At 37.0% G+C, this 17077-nt stretch overlaps 2 protein-coding genes across 2 annotated transcripts; both read right to left on the bottom strand.

Moving 5' to 3' along the window:
- Positions 1 to 1581: 1581 nt before the first annotated feature.
- LOC113664298 (EGF-like repeat and discoidin I-like domain-containing protein 3) lies at positions 1582 to 4911 on the bottom strand. The gene is made up of 3 exons (XM_089212791.1): positions 4034 to 4911; positions 2971 to 3305; positions 1582 to 1934 (listed from the first exon to the last, which is right to left on the bottom strand). The coding sequence occupies exons 2-3, from the start codon at positions 3283 to 3285 to the stop codon at positions 1770 to 1772; spliced, it is 480 nt and encodes a 159-aa protein (XP_089068917.1). The 5' UTR covers positions 3286 to 3305; positions 4034 to 4911; the 3' UTR covers positions 1582 to 1769.
- Positions 4912 to 4938: 27 nt separating this feature from the next.
- On the bottom strand, positions 4939 to 6754 carry LOC149052965 (lactadherin-like). The gene is made up of 3 exons (XM_089212817.1): positions 6620 to 6754; positions 6470 to 6515; positions 4939 to 5327 (listed from the first exon to the last, which is right to left on the bottom strand). The coding sequence occupies exons 1-3, from the start codon at positions 6650 to 6652 to the stop codon at positions 4954 to 4956; spliced, it is 453 nt and encodes a 150-aa protein (XP_089068943.1). The 5' UTR covers positions 6653 to 6754; the 3' UTR covers positions 4939 to 4953.
- Positions 6755 to 17077: the final 10323 nt, after the last annotated feature.

The following is a 17077-nucleotide window of genomic DNA, read 5'->3' on the forward strand; positions in this document are numbered from 1 at the left end:
CTAGCACAATCCGAGCTATTTCGCTTTCCCCAGCATGTTGTTGGATGATAGTTGTTACTTAGTCGGAGCTGATGATGCTTTGGCCCGCGGGAAGGAGAACCCATGAATCTATTTCTTGAACTTATCATCCTGCCTAAGAATGTGCAAAGACAGTTTCCATCGGGGAATGGGAGATTACAACTGCACCTGGGGCTTTTACGTCATTTTTGGGTGTGTTTCATACGAGATGTGGCTTAGTGACGACTTGACATGAATGCGTATGTCCAACTGTTAAAATTACCTGAACAACCGAACAGCTCCACCCTCATGCCAATGCCCCCGTTCCAGTCAACTGGACGAAATCGGACGTAGCGTCCCACGACGTGGGGATTTAAGTCGTGGGAAACTGTTGAATACCTGTTATTATTTCCATCAAAAGCCTTGATGTATATTTAAAAAAGAGGAAAAGAATTTGCTGATTTCTTCGATTGAGAGAGTTATAATAATTAAATCTCACTGACTTTTTGAAAATTGTAAGTTAATTTAAAGTAAAAAGCAACTAAGGAGGATATAGCAGTTCTAGGTCAGCGCGGGACGGCAGATTCAAAATTAAAGTCGTGGAGGTGGTAAAAGTATAAAATTTTCATGCAAGATGTTCGTCTGGAGAGGTGGAGATTTTGTACCAAAAAGAAAATAATTTTCCTTCTTTCGATGACATTTCCAATTGGCCGCGCCCCCCGGCCACTTCAAAGGTTTTTTAAGAATACTTCAGAATGTTTTGTACAGATTTTCTATAACTATGCATAAATTGAAACAATAAAAGGAAAAAAAATAATGAAATTCATGGTATGTATCATGCAATTTACAAGTTTGTTTTACAATACTAGTTTCTTTTATGGAAAAAAATATAAGGAAACTGTGGTGCTGAGTCGGTGGGAAGGTATAACAGGGTCATTTCGTCACAGCGAAGCGAGTGGTAGTCCTTTGCTCTGACGAAGGGCTAACGCTCGAAACGTCGGGTTTGAAACTCTTTACGGCGGCCAATTTACGTTGTCAACTCAGTTGGTTATACTAACTTACCCTGTAGTACTCTAATATACCTTTTTTACTGTCTTCCCCTGTTCTATGTAATAATGGAAGTTAATTTCATCGTTACTATATTGTAGATTGTAGCTAGTAACCCATTTGGTCATGTCAGGGTTATTCAGTCCTTGTGTGGCAATTCTCGTTACGATGATATCGTTTTCAAGCAAATCAATCTGAAGCCATTGTTCGGCATTATTCGTGAGAGGCAACCAAGTTCCCTCTGTAGCTTTTAGTCTGGCCTTATTCGCCGCATAAGCTGCTTTCAGTTCTGAAGAGGCAGTGATTTGTCCGTCAGAAATGGCACCGTTTTCCATACCAAAAGCGTCTTGACATTCTTTAAATTTTCAGATAATAAACACAAAGTTTTTATTGAGAGTATATATTCAACTGCCTTCCTTGCCAAAACTGAGTTATAAGGGGACAAAAAGAAGTAAGTCTTAATGGTAGAGCATATTCCAGCAGGGTATGTTAATCAACTTTTAAACGTAAGGGAAAAATTATATTATTGGAGTCATTATTAAAGAAATTTAGAAAAAATCGATAAAATGAAATTAAGACTAACTGAGGCATATGTATTGGGCGTAAAATGGAAAACGAGGTTTGGTGCTCTTACGCCTCAATGTTTAAGGAATGGAATGATTAAACACAACAACTTTCACAATTAAGAAGAACGTAAGATAAGTGAATTGCGAATTACACGTCAATCAACGCAAGTCAAATTCATCTTTACCTAAACAGCCGTACAGCTCTACTCGCATTGTTATCCACCCATACCAAGCTGTCGGCCGAAAACGGATATATCTTGCTCTAATTGGTGGAAAGAGGTCATGGTACACCACAGTGTCTCTGTCTGTGTTTCCAGAGAAATTCTAGAATGAAAAACAGTAAGTAGGCAGTAAACTTACTGCCTATGTTGCATACAGCGTACTCGTCGACCTTGAGTTGTCTCAACTATCTAAGCCAAATTCAAATCTACCGTTCTAAAAAAGTCCGCAAAAAGCCGTTAGTGACGCTATCCGTGCGGCATGAAATTTGACAGTTGTTTGATGTTAGCCTTTATCAAAGAACATGACTTATTTCTTAAATTTAACGACACGTTTTTTGTCATCATTACTTTTAAGTGATGAAGTGAAGGAGTTTAAAAACTCCTTTCCGTCTTTGAAAAACGAAAATATCCATAGAACATTAAAGACTTAAAAATAAAAGCTAAGTTTTTCGTTTGTCTCACGATGTAGTCACGTGTGATGTAGATCACGACGTTTCGACTGCATCCTGCTAGTCTTCCTCGCCTGAAGAAGATTAGCAGTATGCAGTCGAAACGTTGCGATCTACATTACACGTGACTACGTCGTGAGACAAACGAAAACTTAGCTTTTATTGCTAACCACAACCTTTTCTACGAAATTATAGACTTAATCCTCCAATGAAATTAAGAGTTAACACTTTTTGGAGATTCTTTAGACTCTATTCCGAACGACAGTTAAGATAAAAGTGTGCTAAGAGCGAGATTCCGAATCAAGTCACGTCATTTCTTTCGTGATACGATGAAAAATAGGTATAAAACAAGCCCTAAACGTCTCTTTTAATGTTAGACTATCCACGGATTTAAATCTTGGAGATTCAAGCCAGTTAAAATTCTCTACTCTGATTCTTGATATAATTATCTTATTCATGAGTGTAATTTTTCTGCTGTAATTTTAAGTAAACTCCTTTAACTATTTTATTCCCCACAGTCGGAGGCTGTGAGAAATGAACTGCACAGACATTGGTGATTATTCCCTGGAGCAACGCACTCGTTCCTCTTAATTTACGCTGAATTTTATACTTTCGAATTGATCGCTTAGAAAAGTGCATGGTTTATACAGATGGACTACTGATCAAGATTACTTAAGATAATTATCAAACCTTCGCCACCATATGTCCATGTTTTCTATAAGTGTGGAACTTTATTCTATCGCTGCTGTAAGTTAGCTCGTAGCTGGTTACCCAGTTCAACGAAGATTGGCTGTTTCGTCCTTGCGTTGCAACCCTTGTTATTTTAACGTGTGGATTAAGCAGCTCTATCTGGAGCCACTGGTTTTCATCACTTGTGTCAGCCACCCAAGCCCCTGCTTTGTCATGTGATTTTTTAAAGTGAAGTCTACCATTATGAGCAGCTTTATTGTGATCCCATTGAGAAGAGGCTCTAATTTGATTGTCGGCGATGGCCCTGCTCTCCATCCCTAGAGCTTCTGCACACCCTGAGTAGCATTAATGTTTTGTATTAAACACAAATATCATGTTTTTATTTCAATAGCTACTTCAAGTCAATCAAAGCGTGCTCTAATTTTTTCGTTTGTCAAGCATTCTTACACTCCACAATTTTATTCCATGTCATTTTATCATACTGACATCATGCACACTAAGTTTTTACCAAATCAATCAAAAATAATGTGAAAAGCATTGAATACGGAAAGCTCTTTCTAGTTGGTGTGATTGTGCATTCGGTTTATATAAGAAAAATGAGTCATACAATTAATGAATAAAGTAGCGATGAACTTACCGAGAAGTCAGGAAAGTTTCTAAATTATTTGCAAGCAAAATCGAAAAATTTCCTCGACGACCTCAGTTATGAGTTCAATTTCCACTTCAAGAGCAACCCCACATCAAAAGTCGTTTTAATTGAATTTGACTTTTTACCATCATCTCTCACTCAGTTTCTTCGGAAATAACAACTGAGTTTTCAAAACACTTCTTGAAGCATTTATCAAAAGAAATATAAATCGTAGCCTTTTGACACAAACCCTAGTGGCACCACACGATATGAATTATATCTGAATCGTTTACGCTTCAACTCTGGGTGTAAATGTAAGCTGCTTTAAAGTTTCCGTACATTCTACGTGTAATTAATTGTTACCGTGACTAGGCCGAAAAAAGGTTCTATCATCCTCTTCGTTATTGTAAGCTCATTTATAAATAGCAAACTTACTAACGAATCCGTAAACCTCAACTCTGAGACAGATATGACCTTTCCAAGTAACTGGAAGAAAACGAATGTATCTTGCATAAACTGGAACTTCCAGTGGATGTTCATTGATTGTGTTGGATCCACCTTCCCTGCGAAATTTCTAACAAAATGAGAAAATTTGATGAAGTAACATACTTTGGAGATCCTTTATACTTCAAAAAAGATCTTGATGGCGACTAAAAATTTCAGACAGTGACAGGGGACAACTATGGACCCACCGTTTTCCCATGTTGATGTCGAAATTGAGAAGCAGTACATTGAGGAACGCACCTTTACTACCCACTGACAAACGATGCAGTTTTCATTATGCTATGTTGGCAATACATTTATCGCCCTAACTAGAAAAGGGACCGACATCTCACAAAGTTCCCACTATCAGAATTCTACAGTGTGATAGTAAGCAACACACCAGACAGTTCATCAGAAGGAAAGAAAAACCGTCTCACTCCAAGAAAAACTACAAAAACGACCTCCTTCGACGAAACACCCCTCCCCTTATCTGCTTGTGTAACGACGAACGGTAACGTAATTCCTATGACTTCAGTACACAAACCGGACAATAAAGTAGGTCTGCAACGTTCGTGAATCCTACAACGAAACAGTATCCGTCACCTACAGACCGATGATAGAAGACGTAATTTACTGTCTAAATTGGAGACAAAGACGAACTTAAACGTGGACAAGGAGCAGGTTGAAAGATCAAATGCTCTGTCTGTGGAGCCATCTAGATCACAGAGACGTAACAACCTTAACACAAGACGGTATGACAACAAGCCGGTAGCGCACTGCATCGATATCGTAGAGGTCATCCCGTACAGTTATTCTTTCGGGCCTTATTTTGACTACTGCTAAGAAAGCATACATTACTGCGAAGATCGCTTTCACATTTCACAACATTTTGGCGCAAATCGTACCACTTCTGAGTCGTTAGCATCCTTATAAGTTGGCCATACTTTCTCATAGGATTTAGAGTACGCTAATTTAAAGTCTATCACCCATTCATTGCCATTGATGTCTCCTTGGGTTGCAACAGCGCACACTTCAATAATTTTCCCGAGATCGACTTGAAGCCACTGATCTTTATCATTTATTTCGGCGCACCATCCATCGCCTCTGGTACCGTTCAGACGTCCATATGATGGTAGGGCTATGTAACCGTGGCTTTGGTAATGACTTGATGCCCTCAGGAAGCTGTCAAGGATGATACTTGAATCGGAAACTCCAACAGCATTACTGAGACAGTTATCAAAGGCCTCTGCATTCCAAAAATTTGCATATTTCATTAAATATTTGCCTTCCTTATCACTGTTTATTCTTAACATAATATGCACGACATGTCTAAGCACAGAATTCACTAGCTTATAAAAATTAAGAAATTACAATACAAAACTGTGAGAAATCTATTTTAGAACCATTAATTCATTTCTCGCTTGAAGACGTTATTTTTATGCTTGCCAGTGGGTTAATAGGGTGCGGAATAATTAAGAGGCCAATGATGTTTTCTCGGAAAAGTAACCTATTTTGGCGCTCATGTTTTCTTTGCAATTGATCCGCTTAAACCTATTGGGAAAAAAATCGCGACAAAACAAAAACAACTTTATGTTGTTAACACCAATTTAGGTTTAGGCTGAACATCTTAAAAAGAATTCTTCGGCCGAAGGATATTCTGTTTTGTGAGAATTTCTAATGATACCCTCAACCGTTCGATAGGGTGGAAAAAAGAAGAAATGGCTGAATAAGAGAAAAACAGCAGTAAAGGATAGAGAAATTAAATTTGTTTGTTTGAAAAATATTCGATATCGCTTCGCGCTCACATTGGTCGATAAACATGCCTATACCGTCATACGTTCTGTGTTTCTCGGCAAAAATCATAACCATTTCAAAGTTATTGCAAGATTCATAATGAGAATTTAGAACCATTTTAAAGTTATTACAAGATTCATAATGTGAATTTAGAATCATTTTAAAGTTATTGCAAGATTCATAATGTGATTTCTAGAACAATTTAAAGGAAAAGGGAAAGATTTCGAGTCCAACGCTCTAGTCATTTCTAACTCCAGTGCCTGAGACTCGACGATATATGGATTAATTGGCAGACAAAATACTTGCGTTTAAGTAAAAAAGAGTGGCACGGCTAAATAAAATTATATTTGTTGTTCGTTATCAAGATGAAACGGCAAACGCTTACGATTCTACAGTTTCACTATATAAAATATCTCCTGAAAAGCTGTTTGATACCAGACAAGTTATGGCCTTATGAGCTTGCGTTACAAGCTCTGCGCGAGATTTATACATATTTTAGCCAGGTATCTTAACCTCGATAACACCCTGTAAACTTCTTTCTTCATTGAGACATCAAAGGTTCCTTGGGCACAAAATCCCACGAGAAAAACATACCTCCACTCGCTGAGCCTCTACTAATAACCATGATCAAGACTTGAACCTACAGGGCGGAAGGATAGATATTTTTTAAAGGTTAAAAAATAGTTTTATCTCTCAGTATAGCAGAAGTACAAAGAAGACATATGTAAAGGCCGGCAGGCTCACCTGTAGCAAAATTAAAGGCCTTTGAAAGTTCATTTTGTCGCTATTTCATCCGAACCGAGCAAAGGTATTTTTGTTATGTTGACGTTGTTTACATAACTATCCTAATCTTAATTTTTTATCGACATGTTTCGTTCCCCGCTGAGATTGCATTTTAGAAAAAAATCAATTAACCAGTGTTAAAATCAATTTCGCAATGGCCACGAAAAAGCATGTTCTAGAAATATTAATAACGTAATTGAAGTTAGGAAACTGCGTAAATTTTATATCACGCCTAAGTTCGAATAATGAATCATTCCTGAAGAATAAAAAGAGTATTAGGTATTTTTCGGGAAAATTAGAGAAATGTGTGTTAAGATTGCGAAATTTTAGCTGTAAACAGGAGCTTCTCGGCTAAACAATTGTTGTTGCTGCTAAGCTCAAGCACTATAAATATATACTCCTTCTTAGATACGCAGTTAATTTGGATCTACCGACAATAGCGATAACAGGGGTTCAATAGCAGCTTGTATTGGTAGTTTTCAATTAACACAGTCTCCCGAAAACAGTTATTTTCTTAAAGGAGTTATTTAAATATAGCTTTTAATTCTTGAAATAAAATGCTGTCTCGGTGTATTCTTGCTTATGTTCTTTTATTTTTAACCTTTTTTTCCTCGTACATGGTTATTATAGTTTTCGCCGTTACACATCTTCACATTTCGATTGTTGTGCACAAATGAATATTTTGTCGGACCTCTGCCTCAATAACCTCTAAAGAAGGGACTATATCACACTGTGTTTTTGTGCACTGTGGCTCCAGTTTGACTGTTGTTCCCAAAAGTAAATTTACGAGAAGCAGAGTACGAATCGGCAAAGGTCGACGGACACAGAGTGTGATACAAGAATGAGGAAGCGGGGACACGAGACCAATCAAAAGACTTTGTTTATTTGATGACCGAGTCTCACCCTTACTTTCTTTGCAATTTAACACACAGAAACGTTGATAATTTCTGTTTATTTTTTATGGATGTTGTAAAATGTTTCCATGCAAAAATTTATTTCCTGGATTTATTATGAATTTTATTGTGCGAGTTGTAATTTCGTTACCGTTAAAGCAAAGAGTCAACGTTGTAATTAGAAGTAACATGTAATTGGGAGCGGCATAGGAAAATCAAATTAGTTCAGCCAGCAGTGATGTATGAAATTAGATATTTGCAGGGTGTTTAAACGCGTAGGAACTTAGCAGCATGATTTTCAAGTAAAGCCACGTTTAATAGGAAATTAGTGCCTACGGATCGTTGTAGAACGTGAGTGAATCTTGAATCCCACACGGAACTACGCATCTGGGTGTAGATTTCCTCAGCTATTAGAAGTAACATTTTTATAACCCTAAGATTAGATTGTAATAGAGTAGATAGATCGCAGAACGGAACGTGTAATGCTGAATTGTCGCCAATAAAGCCTGAATCAAGAGAAACTATACAGTCCAAGATTACCGAACCAGTGTGTGCGTAATTCTAAGCAACGCAAGTGGGAAATTCTGCGAAAATGGAGAGCACTTATCGAAAAACTCCACTATTAATATGAAATAAGTTAGGTATTCCATCAAGCCGATTTAAAGTCATCATAACTACTTGTTCGTAAAAACCTTGCTCTTGAAGTGCAGCACGGTGACTATATTATTATTGCATCATCTCAGTGTACAAATCATCCCTTTAAAAGTAGAGAAATTTTAAAAAAAATTCATCGGAGGGAAATAAAGATAAAGCTAAAGGCGTTTACTAAGCCTGATTACTCGAGGAACGTTTTGAGCTGATCTTAATAAGAATCGCGCGATTTGTCAAAAAAAATTACAATTCAAATTGTTCAATTTAGAGAGAATTTAAGAAAAGTTTTGAAAAAATGTTTGATAATTTTTCTGTCAAGAAACCATCTTAAAATACGGCGAACGTTTGAATTTGTTTGGTGGTGGGATATGTTTGACGTTGGTACCTGTATAGTTTTGAGTTAAGCCCCGATAAACGCTCATGATAGTTGATGATAGTCGACCATTGTTTAAAGTTTCATCCATTGTCATAGATAATCACGTTTTCGTTTAAACGGTGCATGATAATTGACGATAATATAGAAATCACGATATAAGATTGAGTAACTGTTAACAAATATGGCGCGCGCTGAGGTCAGCAATTTCGGCGGCATTTGAAATTTTAGTAAAAAAAATTTAGATCAGAAGATAACTAAGCCTTCCAGGAGATAACGAGAATGAACCATGAGACATTCTGTGAAATTTTAACGGTTAGTTAAGTCATTTTACACTTTTCCATTTCAGTTTGAGCCCATTTTTGGCAAAACTGCTGACCGAAAAACGATCATTGAATATCATCCGCTCGATCAAACAGCAAAAAGCTATCATCAACTATCATGTCAAATTGGAACATGTCCGAACTACATGGTGTTTGAAGATAGACTATGACAGCCGATGACACTGCATGATATTTCATGATAAAACGCGCAGGATAGTTGAAACTATCATCGACTATAATAACCATTTGAGCGGGGCTTTAACAGCCACGAGTCTGTCATTTTGCAAGGTTTAAGGTAATGCCTCGCAAAATGCCTTTGAATACAAAAAAGTCTCACAACTATGACAAAGCAGACAGGATAATCTTATCAGATTAAACTTAGTAAATCTATTTCTTATCTCATTCGTCATCAAAAAACGATTGTCATTCTTATTTCCTTATGATACAATAGCCAGAAGCAACAAATATTAAATGAAGATTATTATCTCTCGTCGTGTTTGTTAACTTAGCTTCTCTTTTGGATCTCTCCCTCATCTTTTCTAGCTGATATCGCTTAAAGTGCTATTTGGGATCATCACCTAAAGTATCTATTTCGATTGCGCCTAGATTGATAGAAAATTCTTCCTCTTTTTCTTCTTCTTTTTCACATGTGGCTTTATTCTTTCGGGTCAGGAGAAAGGAAATTACGATAACTGCTATCATAACCTTCGTAGGCTGTACAAGGAAAATATCTTGTCCGCCGGAAATTATGAAGGAAGCAAGTCATTGCACATTAAACTATTGAACAGCGTAAAGTTATTGGATCCTCTCCAAGTGCAAATTCATAAGTCAGTGGTAAGTTCGTATCCTGCCAATTAAAGCGCTTAACAGCAAATTCAGTCTCTATTAAAATGCCTTTGGAGACTGAAGGCGCGCAGTTACTCACTGTGCGGCTCCTCGGCGCCCCTTCTGCAGAGTTAAATGATTGGATGATAATATATATTGACGATTAAAATAAAAGTTATTTTGGATAATTATCAAACCTTGGCCTCGTTATGTTCACGCTCTTTATAAAAGAGGAACTTTATTCCGCCCTTGCTGTAAGTCAGATTGTAGTTGGTTACCCTGAACCTCCAACGACGGCTGTTTCGTCCTTGTGATGCAACGTTTGTAATTTCTATGTATCAATTATTTAGATCGATCTGAAGCCACTGGTTTTCATCATTTGTGCGAGCCACCCGACCCCCTGCGTTGTGCTGTGTTTCTTTTACGTGAAGTCTACCATAATGAGCTCTTTCTAATTTACTCCATTGGGAAGAGGCACTCATTTGACTGTTGGAGATGACGCCGCTTTCCATTCCTTGAGCCTCTGCACTGTTTAAATAGTATAAATGCTTTGTATTAACCACAACGTGCATGTATGTTTTTTTTAAATTGCCAATTCATACCAACCTGGCACATGCAGTAATATGGGCTTGGGTGGTCACGTCTTTTTTCGTTCACTGCATCACACCAAATTGTTACCAAATGATTAAAAAATGCTTTATTATTATTATATTACAAATTGCTGTGTTTTATAAGAAATTTCAGACGAGAGGAAGCTGTAACTATACACGTACAGAACTACGATATATTTTTACATATGTTTCATATCGGCAATCAGCTGTTGACAGGTCACTTGCCTTTGGCAACACTTTTTCACTTTTGACGAAAGAATAGCAAAGCCTTCTGGTCCACGTTTCCTGTCAATTAAGGGCAATCTTGTTTATATGATAATGGTAATAATAATCATAATAATGTTCGTAATAATAATTATAATTAAAACGTGGTTGCTCGTAGATATGGAATTTTGCTCTTTGAATATACGAGGAGAAAATTCACATCTATGATTGCGTACATATTATTCACGATGTAAAGAGTTGCAAATGCCGCAAACTCTTTGGTAGAGATATAAGGTATATGAAAGGCAGAAGAGCCTAAAATTAAGAGGTACGAAAGGAAAAGAAAAACTGAGATCTGAGGAGAGTTCTGGAATTCCTTTGCGTGCAAATGCAGGTTTAGTTCACGCCAGAAGAACTCCACCTCAGAGATGTAAAACTCTCCAAAAGGGTACAGTTTAATTTTGTAGGCAACTACTTCAAAAATCGTTGTAGAAAATCAGGTTTCGACATCGAAAAAGCCTGAAGAATTTTCTGATAACCTAGAGAGAGGGGAGGGTCAAATTTCCTATTTAATTGAAGCAAACTCACTGATGGTTACGTAAACCTCAACTCTAAGGCAGATAGATCGTTCCCAAGTAACTGGTAGAAAACGAATGTATCTTGTATAAATCATAACTTTCAGTACATGCTGGTCAATTGTGTAGGATCCACCTTCCATGTGAAATATCTATAAAATAATGAGAAAATATAACGCAGTCACAACTTTTTGAAATAAATTTTCTCAAAAAGGAGATTCAATAGCGATAAAAATTGTAAACAGCTAAAAGGAACCATTATGGGGTTGCTAATTTCCAATGATTCCGCAGATACTGAGATGCAGAATGTAGATTGACGAACGCTGCCAACAAGCGATACCGTTCGATTATGATGCGTTGGCAAGAAGTTACTAGAAATGATGTCGTCAACAATTGAAAATCTGAAGATCATCAACTTGCGAATCACACTGTCTAATTGGACTCTATGCGATGCATCTGACCTACAGCAATAAGTGAGTTACTCTAGAAAGCTGAATCTAACCATACAACACCGTGAAATGTTAGATGCTCCGGGTTTAAAAGGACATTTTGGCCCAAATCTTACCGCTTCCGAGCCGTTAGCATCCATATAAGTTGGCCAACCTCCTCATAGGATTTAGAGTGCGCTAGCTATAGTTTAAAGTCTATCATCCATTTATTGCCATTGATGTCTCCTTGAGTTGCAACAGCGCGCACTTCAGTAACTTTCCCGAGATCGACTTGAAGCTACTCTTCGTCATCGTTTAATTTGACATACCATCCATCTCCTCTGTTACCGTTTGGACGTCCATATGATGGTAGGGTGTTGAGTTGGTAATGACTTTTTGCCCTCATCAAGCTGTCAAGAATGATATTCGAATTGGAAACTGCAACAGCATTACTGTAGCAGTTATAATGGGTTTCTACGTTCAACAAATTTGAATACTCAATTAATCACAACTTTAACCTACCTTATCGCCGTTCACTGTCCACTAAAAGTAACAGGATCATTCCTTTTACAAAAGGAAAAGTTTTGGACTTTTTTGTTACCTATAAGCGGGACGTAGGACGCGTGAAAAGGTACGGGGGCGGATGCCGTGGGATAGAATCCACCAGCAAACAAAAAAAAAGGCTATGAAATAAAAAATTGCAACATTTTTTCCGCACTATAATAGATTAATTTTGATAATTCGTTTATCTAAGGTTAGAAAATACTTAGAAAATTCGGCAAATTCACCTCGTCCAAACCGTCCTACTTGGGACTTTAGACATACACTTCGCGTAAGCTGGAATGCAATACTTTCAACTTCTTTTAAATTATAACTTATCGTGCTCCACGAGGATGTCTTTGAATTATTTTGCCTTGACAAGTTAAGTTTGAAAGCTCTTTTATCTTTAATAAACTTTTGTCAGCAGCGTTTTAGTAATGCCTTATGAAGCGTGGAAGCCCTGTATGCAATTCTACGATGACTGTTCCAGTAAAACACATTTATCCTACTTACGATATAATTTCGTTGTAACATAACGATAAAATTTCGTTGTAACATAAAACATCCCTTGAATAAAGGCGATAGATACCAAGCAAGAAAAATTCGTTCATTAAATGTCCTACTCTCGAATAAAAACCAAATTTTCAGATATGAGAGTGTCCTTTAGTATAAAATTACACGAGATAAAACATACCTCAACTCCCTAAACCTCTACTAGTTACCACGATCAAGATTTGAACCTATAACAGTCATGAAAGGAAAACATTCAAAAGTCAGCCTGCTCACCTTTGATAAATGTAAGAAAGAGCCTTTGAGCATTCATCTTGTCTCTTCTTTATTCCAAACCGAGCAAAAGCATGTTACGTAATCATATTTCCAATACATAATCCTCCAAATTATAATTTTCTTACTAACAGGAAACTTTTTCCCGCTGAGATTCTAGTGAAGGAAAAAAAAACATCAATTTTTTAATCAGGTTTTTGCAATGGTTGAAGAAGGTAAATTGGTGGTGATATAGACAAATAGGTACGAATAATTTTTTAGATTGAATGTAACAGGAAATTTATCTTTTATTTTTGTACCACTTGTTGTTATGAGACAGAATAATTTCCCAATACATCTCTTTCTTCACCTCCTCGTGGAGTTTTGTTTTTTTTAATCGGTTGAAGTAGCCTTTTTCAGGCCATTGGTCTTGGAAAAAAAGTGAAATAGCAGGTGAGCGACGCTTAGTGATTTCCTAGACAAGCCAAATTAACCTTGGTACACACACTTTTTGATTGTTTTGGCTGACTGAGAGCCCGGTACAAGATGTTGATGAACATGATCGCACATCTTAGAGTCCTAAGGTATACTACGTCGGCGTCACTGAAAAACACAACCTGCGTTGTTTTCTAAAACTTCTCACAATAGTACACGCACTCACAATTAGTTCACGCACTCGCATTTAAAATGACATCCGACTATGAAAAAACGTCGTTTATTGCATTTGCCAATTTATTTGCTGAAATATTCCATCAAGCCTTACTTATAAGATAAATTACCTAAAAAACATTCAATAATATCTACGCTTCCAAGAAAAGCCAAAACAATTTCAATTAAAGAAAACTTGGCTAAATAATACAGTAAGACATCTCTGCATTCAGAGATGATCTTTTAATTTCTTTTCCGAGTCACGCTCCGATGGATCAATTTTTCTTTTTCAGAGAGAAACAGCGCTGCTATCACACCATAGACCTGTGGGAGCTGTCAGATGCTATCAGCAGCAATGAAATGAGCTGTGGGGTTTCGTCCCAAGTTCTTCAAAAGATTTTTTTTATTCTCATCTTCACTGCCATATTGATATATACGACTCAATAAGATTCTAACCACAGATGGTATCAGACGATTTTCGAATTTGCTCACCTAGGAAAAAGAAATCGTCCTGAAATCAATCAGCGTTGGGTCCAACTGCGAATGTAAAACCCAACGAGAACAGCTTACGCAAATACGATGTGACCATAACAACCGGAGTTTAGAGACATTGGCAAGCATATTTGCTAAAATCTACGGAACTGAGAGTTATACTAAGGATGTCAACGTGACTGGCAACGCTCCACCTGGTGGATTATCATACGTACCTGATGACTAAAGCCACGCGTGCCAACAACGTTCGGTTTTGCGTGTTTCTACAAGGTTTGTGCAAAAATATGTCTTGACGATTAAGAATTTTCGGAAAACTTCTTTGCATTCATCTTTCCCTTTGCCACAACAAAAAATTTCTTTCTTCTTTAGTTATACCTCAACCAATTGGATTGAATATAAATTCGCGGTGAAGTTTTACCCACTGAAAATTTAATTTGAAGTCTGCGGACTCCCTCACGTTTACTCCTTTTTAAGCTACAATTTAATTATATATGCTATCAGTACAGGTGAAGTTCAAATCCAGATTTCCCGAAATGATGAACGTCTACAAAGTTATTCTATTCCTGATTTACCAACAGCTTACACAGCTTCCATGCTTATTGGAATGCCTCGTCTTCGACAGTTGAGGACAAATGAAGGTATTTGTCGTTTTCACCCTTTTTATAATGTTCGTAACGAGAGAAATGGAATGATTTTCCACAGAGACTTAAAGTGATAGATTTGCGTACTTTGCGTATGTCGAAAGTAGAAAGTGGTTGTGTAATAAAAATGACGATCATTTTCAGAAGTACTTCGTTAATCTCTTAAGGTTTGAGTTTTAATGTGTAGTCTCTGCTCAACTTGTTTCAAAAATGCTACGACTTTTGCTCGATGTCAGAGGAGGATACAACAGGCCTTTTTCTTCCTCAATGGGTTCACTTGTCAGACTCACAGCTTAGCTGGAACAATCTATCACGATTTTGTCCGGCCTTGGCATTATTCCACTGCAGAGGAACTCAATAACTCTCCTTCCTGGGCACAAAATCACATATATGGCGGTGGAGGAAGCGTTCTCGATTTGGAATACGATAAACCAACTGCTATCCGTATGATGGAGGCTGTTAACGACAAGGACTGGATTGATAGAAGAACAAGGGCAATTCTGCTTAAAATTTCAAGTCCTAAACATGACTATTAACTTAATGAGCATCATCAAATACCATTACGAAGTTCTTCCTTTCGAATTTGGGCTTACTTACGAAAGGATTGACACCATACAATTGTTTAATTTTCAAACTATGGCATGCAGCTTTTAACTATTGTGTCATTGGTATTTATTTTTAAGGTATCAGTATATATCACGATGCTTCTCTGTGAGTGCCTCGCTAGCAATTGTGTTTTACATTATAAAAGCTAAGTTTATGCGTGACAGTATCCACGAAGTGCGAAGGAATCCATTTGTAACAGTACGCTTTCAGTTCGCAATCTTTTGGACTGAAATGGAACATGCTGCTCTTTCATTTACTATATTCTTTGCCACGTTCAAAATTCTCCATTTCATTCGACTTAATCTGCAGGTAAAAATACTAGCGTGGTCTTTAGCCATTGCGAAAAAAGACATTTTCTTAATCAGTGATTTTTATGTCTATTCTTGATATCAATTCACACGATGTAAAAGGTGACGAAGAGGAAGATACTAAGCTGTAAAATTCCACCAGAATTCAGGGACGGACGCTTTTTTGAGGAGACGGGAAGGGTAAATTTTTCAAGAACAACATGAAAACTATTCTTCCCCAGTGGCATCTTTCTGTAGAAATCTCACTAGAGGATCTTTATTTTGACTTTTGTTAAAACAACTCCGCTTTTTCCGAGTATGATTGTGTAAAAAACTAAAATAAATGATAGAAAATGCCTTTGCGCGTGTATAAAGGAATTTATTTAGGCCCTTATGCTGTAGTAAGCAGTGTTTTTTAATAGTTTATCATTTCTCGTCTTTCAAAATTTTCTTTGGAGGACAAACGCTAACACTGTATTTAGTGACTTTCGTGTCCTCTGCCACATTATCAAGATGACCTTAAGACGTCATGTACCAGTTGATGTTGTCATTTACGGCCAATGTGGTTCCGTCTATATTCAAATTATGTTGGATTTGACAGTCAATTAACTGAGAAAAAATGTTAAAACGCCCTTGATGAATTTCATGAGAACAGTGTCGAGGTAAAATGATCTGGTAAGCGTCTTTAGCTTATTGATATTGACATTAATTTTAAGACACAGTGTCATTTCAACGTTATCATTTTCCAGAAATCGCTTATTAATTCTAAAAAAGCTATATTGTAACCTAAGAGTTGATTTATTGTAATAAAAAACAGAATCATGATGTACAAAAACTATCCTTAAATCCATGTTTTTCATTTGGGCACAAAGGTGTCATATTTCTTAGAGATGATATCGGTGAAAGCAAAACTCGCCAACAAAAAAGCTCCCACCGGAAGTGAAACGATGGTAATTTTTCCATTTAATTAGTCTCATCGCTGTCTATATTTCTATCCTCATTTTCCCTCGCGATGCCCTTTGTCGGGATATCTACCTCAAGTGAACTATATTTCATCTACGAGTAGCCCTATTGACAACAGAGAAACATTACAGATTCTTAAGATTTGTCGATCAAAACAAAATCAGTAAGTTGGACTCGTGAATTTTTCACTTCACAACTTCTGACGATTGCATGTAGCAGAAAATAAATCATCTCAGTCGCAAAACCTATTAACCTTTAACTCCCATGGGTGACCAACATAGAATTTCTCCTAACAATGTCGATACAATATCAACCAGAAAAGTGATGAGAATAAAGAAAAATATCAAGTGGAGGATAACTAGTTGATCCAATACTAAATTCTCTAAACTAATATTATAAGAATTGTATGGTCGACAGTAAGGAGAATAACAAATTTGATCTGGGAGTTAAAGGGTTAAAGAACCCAATGGGCCTAGGTTATGGAGAAACTATCGCCAGATTTTAGATCCGCAATAAGATTGGATACCTTTGAAAACAACATTCGTAAGTGCGATATAGTTTACTGCTCGTCATAATTAATGTAATTGTATCATCATA

Source organism: Pocillopora damicornis, chromosome 1 (genome assembly GCF_964200805.1).
Source record: "Pocillopora damicornis chromosome 1, jaPocDami1.2, whole genome shotgun sequence".
Lineage (NCBI taxonomy): Eukaryota > Metazoa > Cnidaria > Anthozoa > Scleractinia > Pocilloporidae > Pocillopora > Pocillopora damicornis.

Coding starts and splice junctions, on each gene's coding strand:
- LOC113664298 (XM_089212791.1), bottom strand. CDS start 3,285: ATGGAGAGCAGGGCCATCGCCGACAATCAAATTAGAGCCTCTTCTCAA. Junction 1,935..2,970: donor ATGGACATATGGTGGCGAAG/GTTTGATAATTA, acceptor TTTTCATTCTAG/AATTTCTCTGGAAACACAGA.
- LOC149052965 (XM_089212817.1), bottom strand. CDS start 6,652: ATGAACTTTCAAAGGCCTTTAATTTTGCTACAG. Junction 6,516..6,619: donor GGCCTTTAATTTTGCTACAG/GTGAGCCTGCCG, acceptor TCCGCCCTGTAG/GTTCAAGTCTTGATCATGGT. Junction 5,328..6,469: donor TAGAGGCTCAGCGAGTGGAG/GTATGTTTTTCT, acceptor TTTGGAATGCAG/AGGCCTTTGATAACTGTCTC.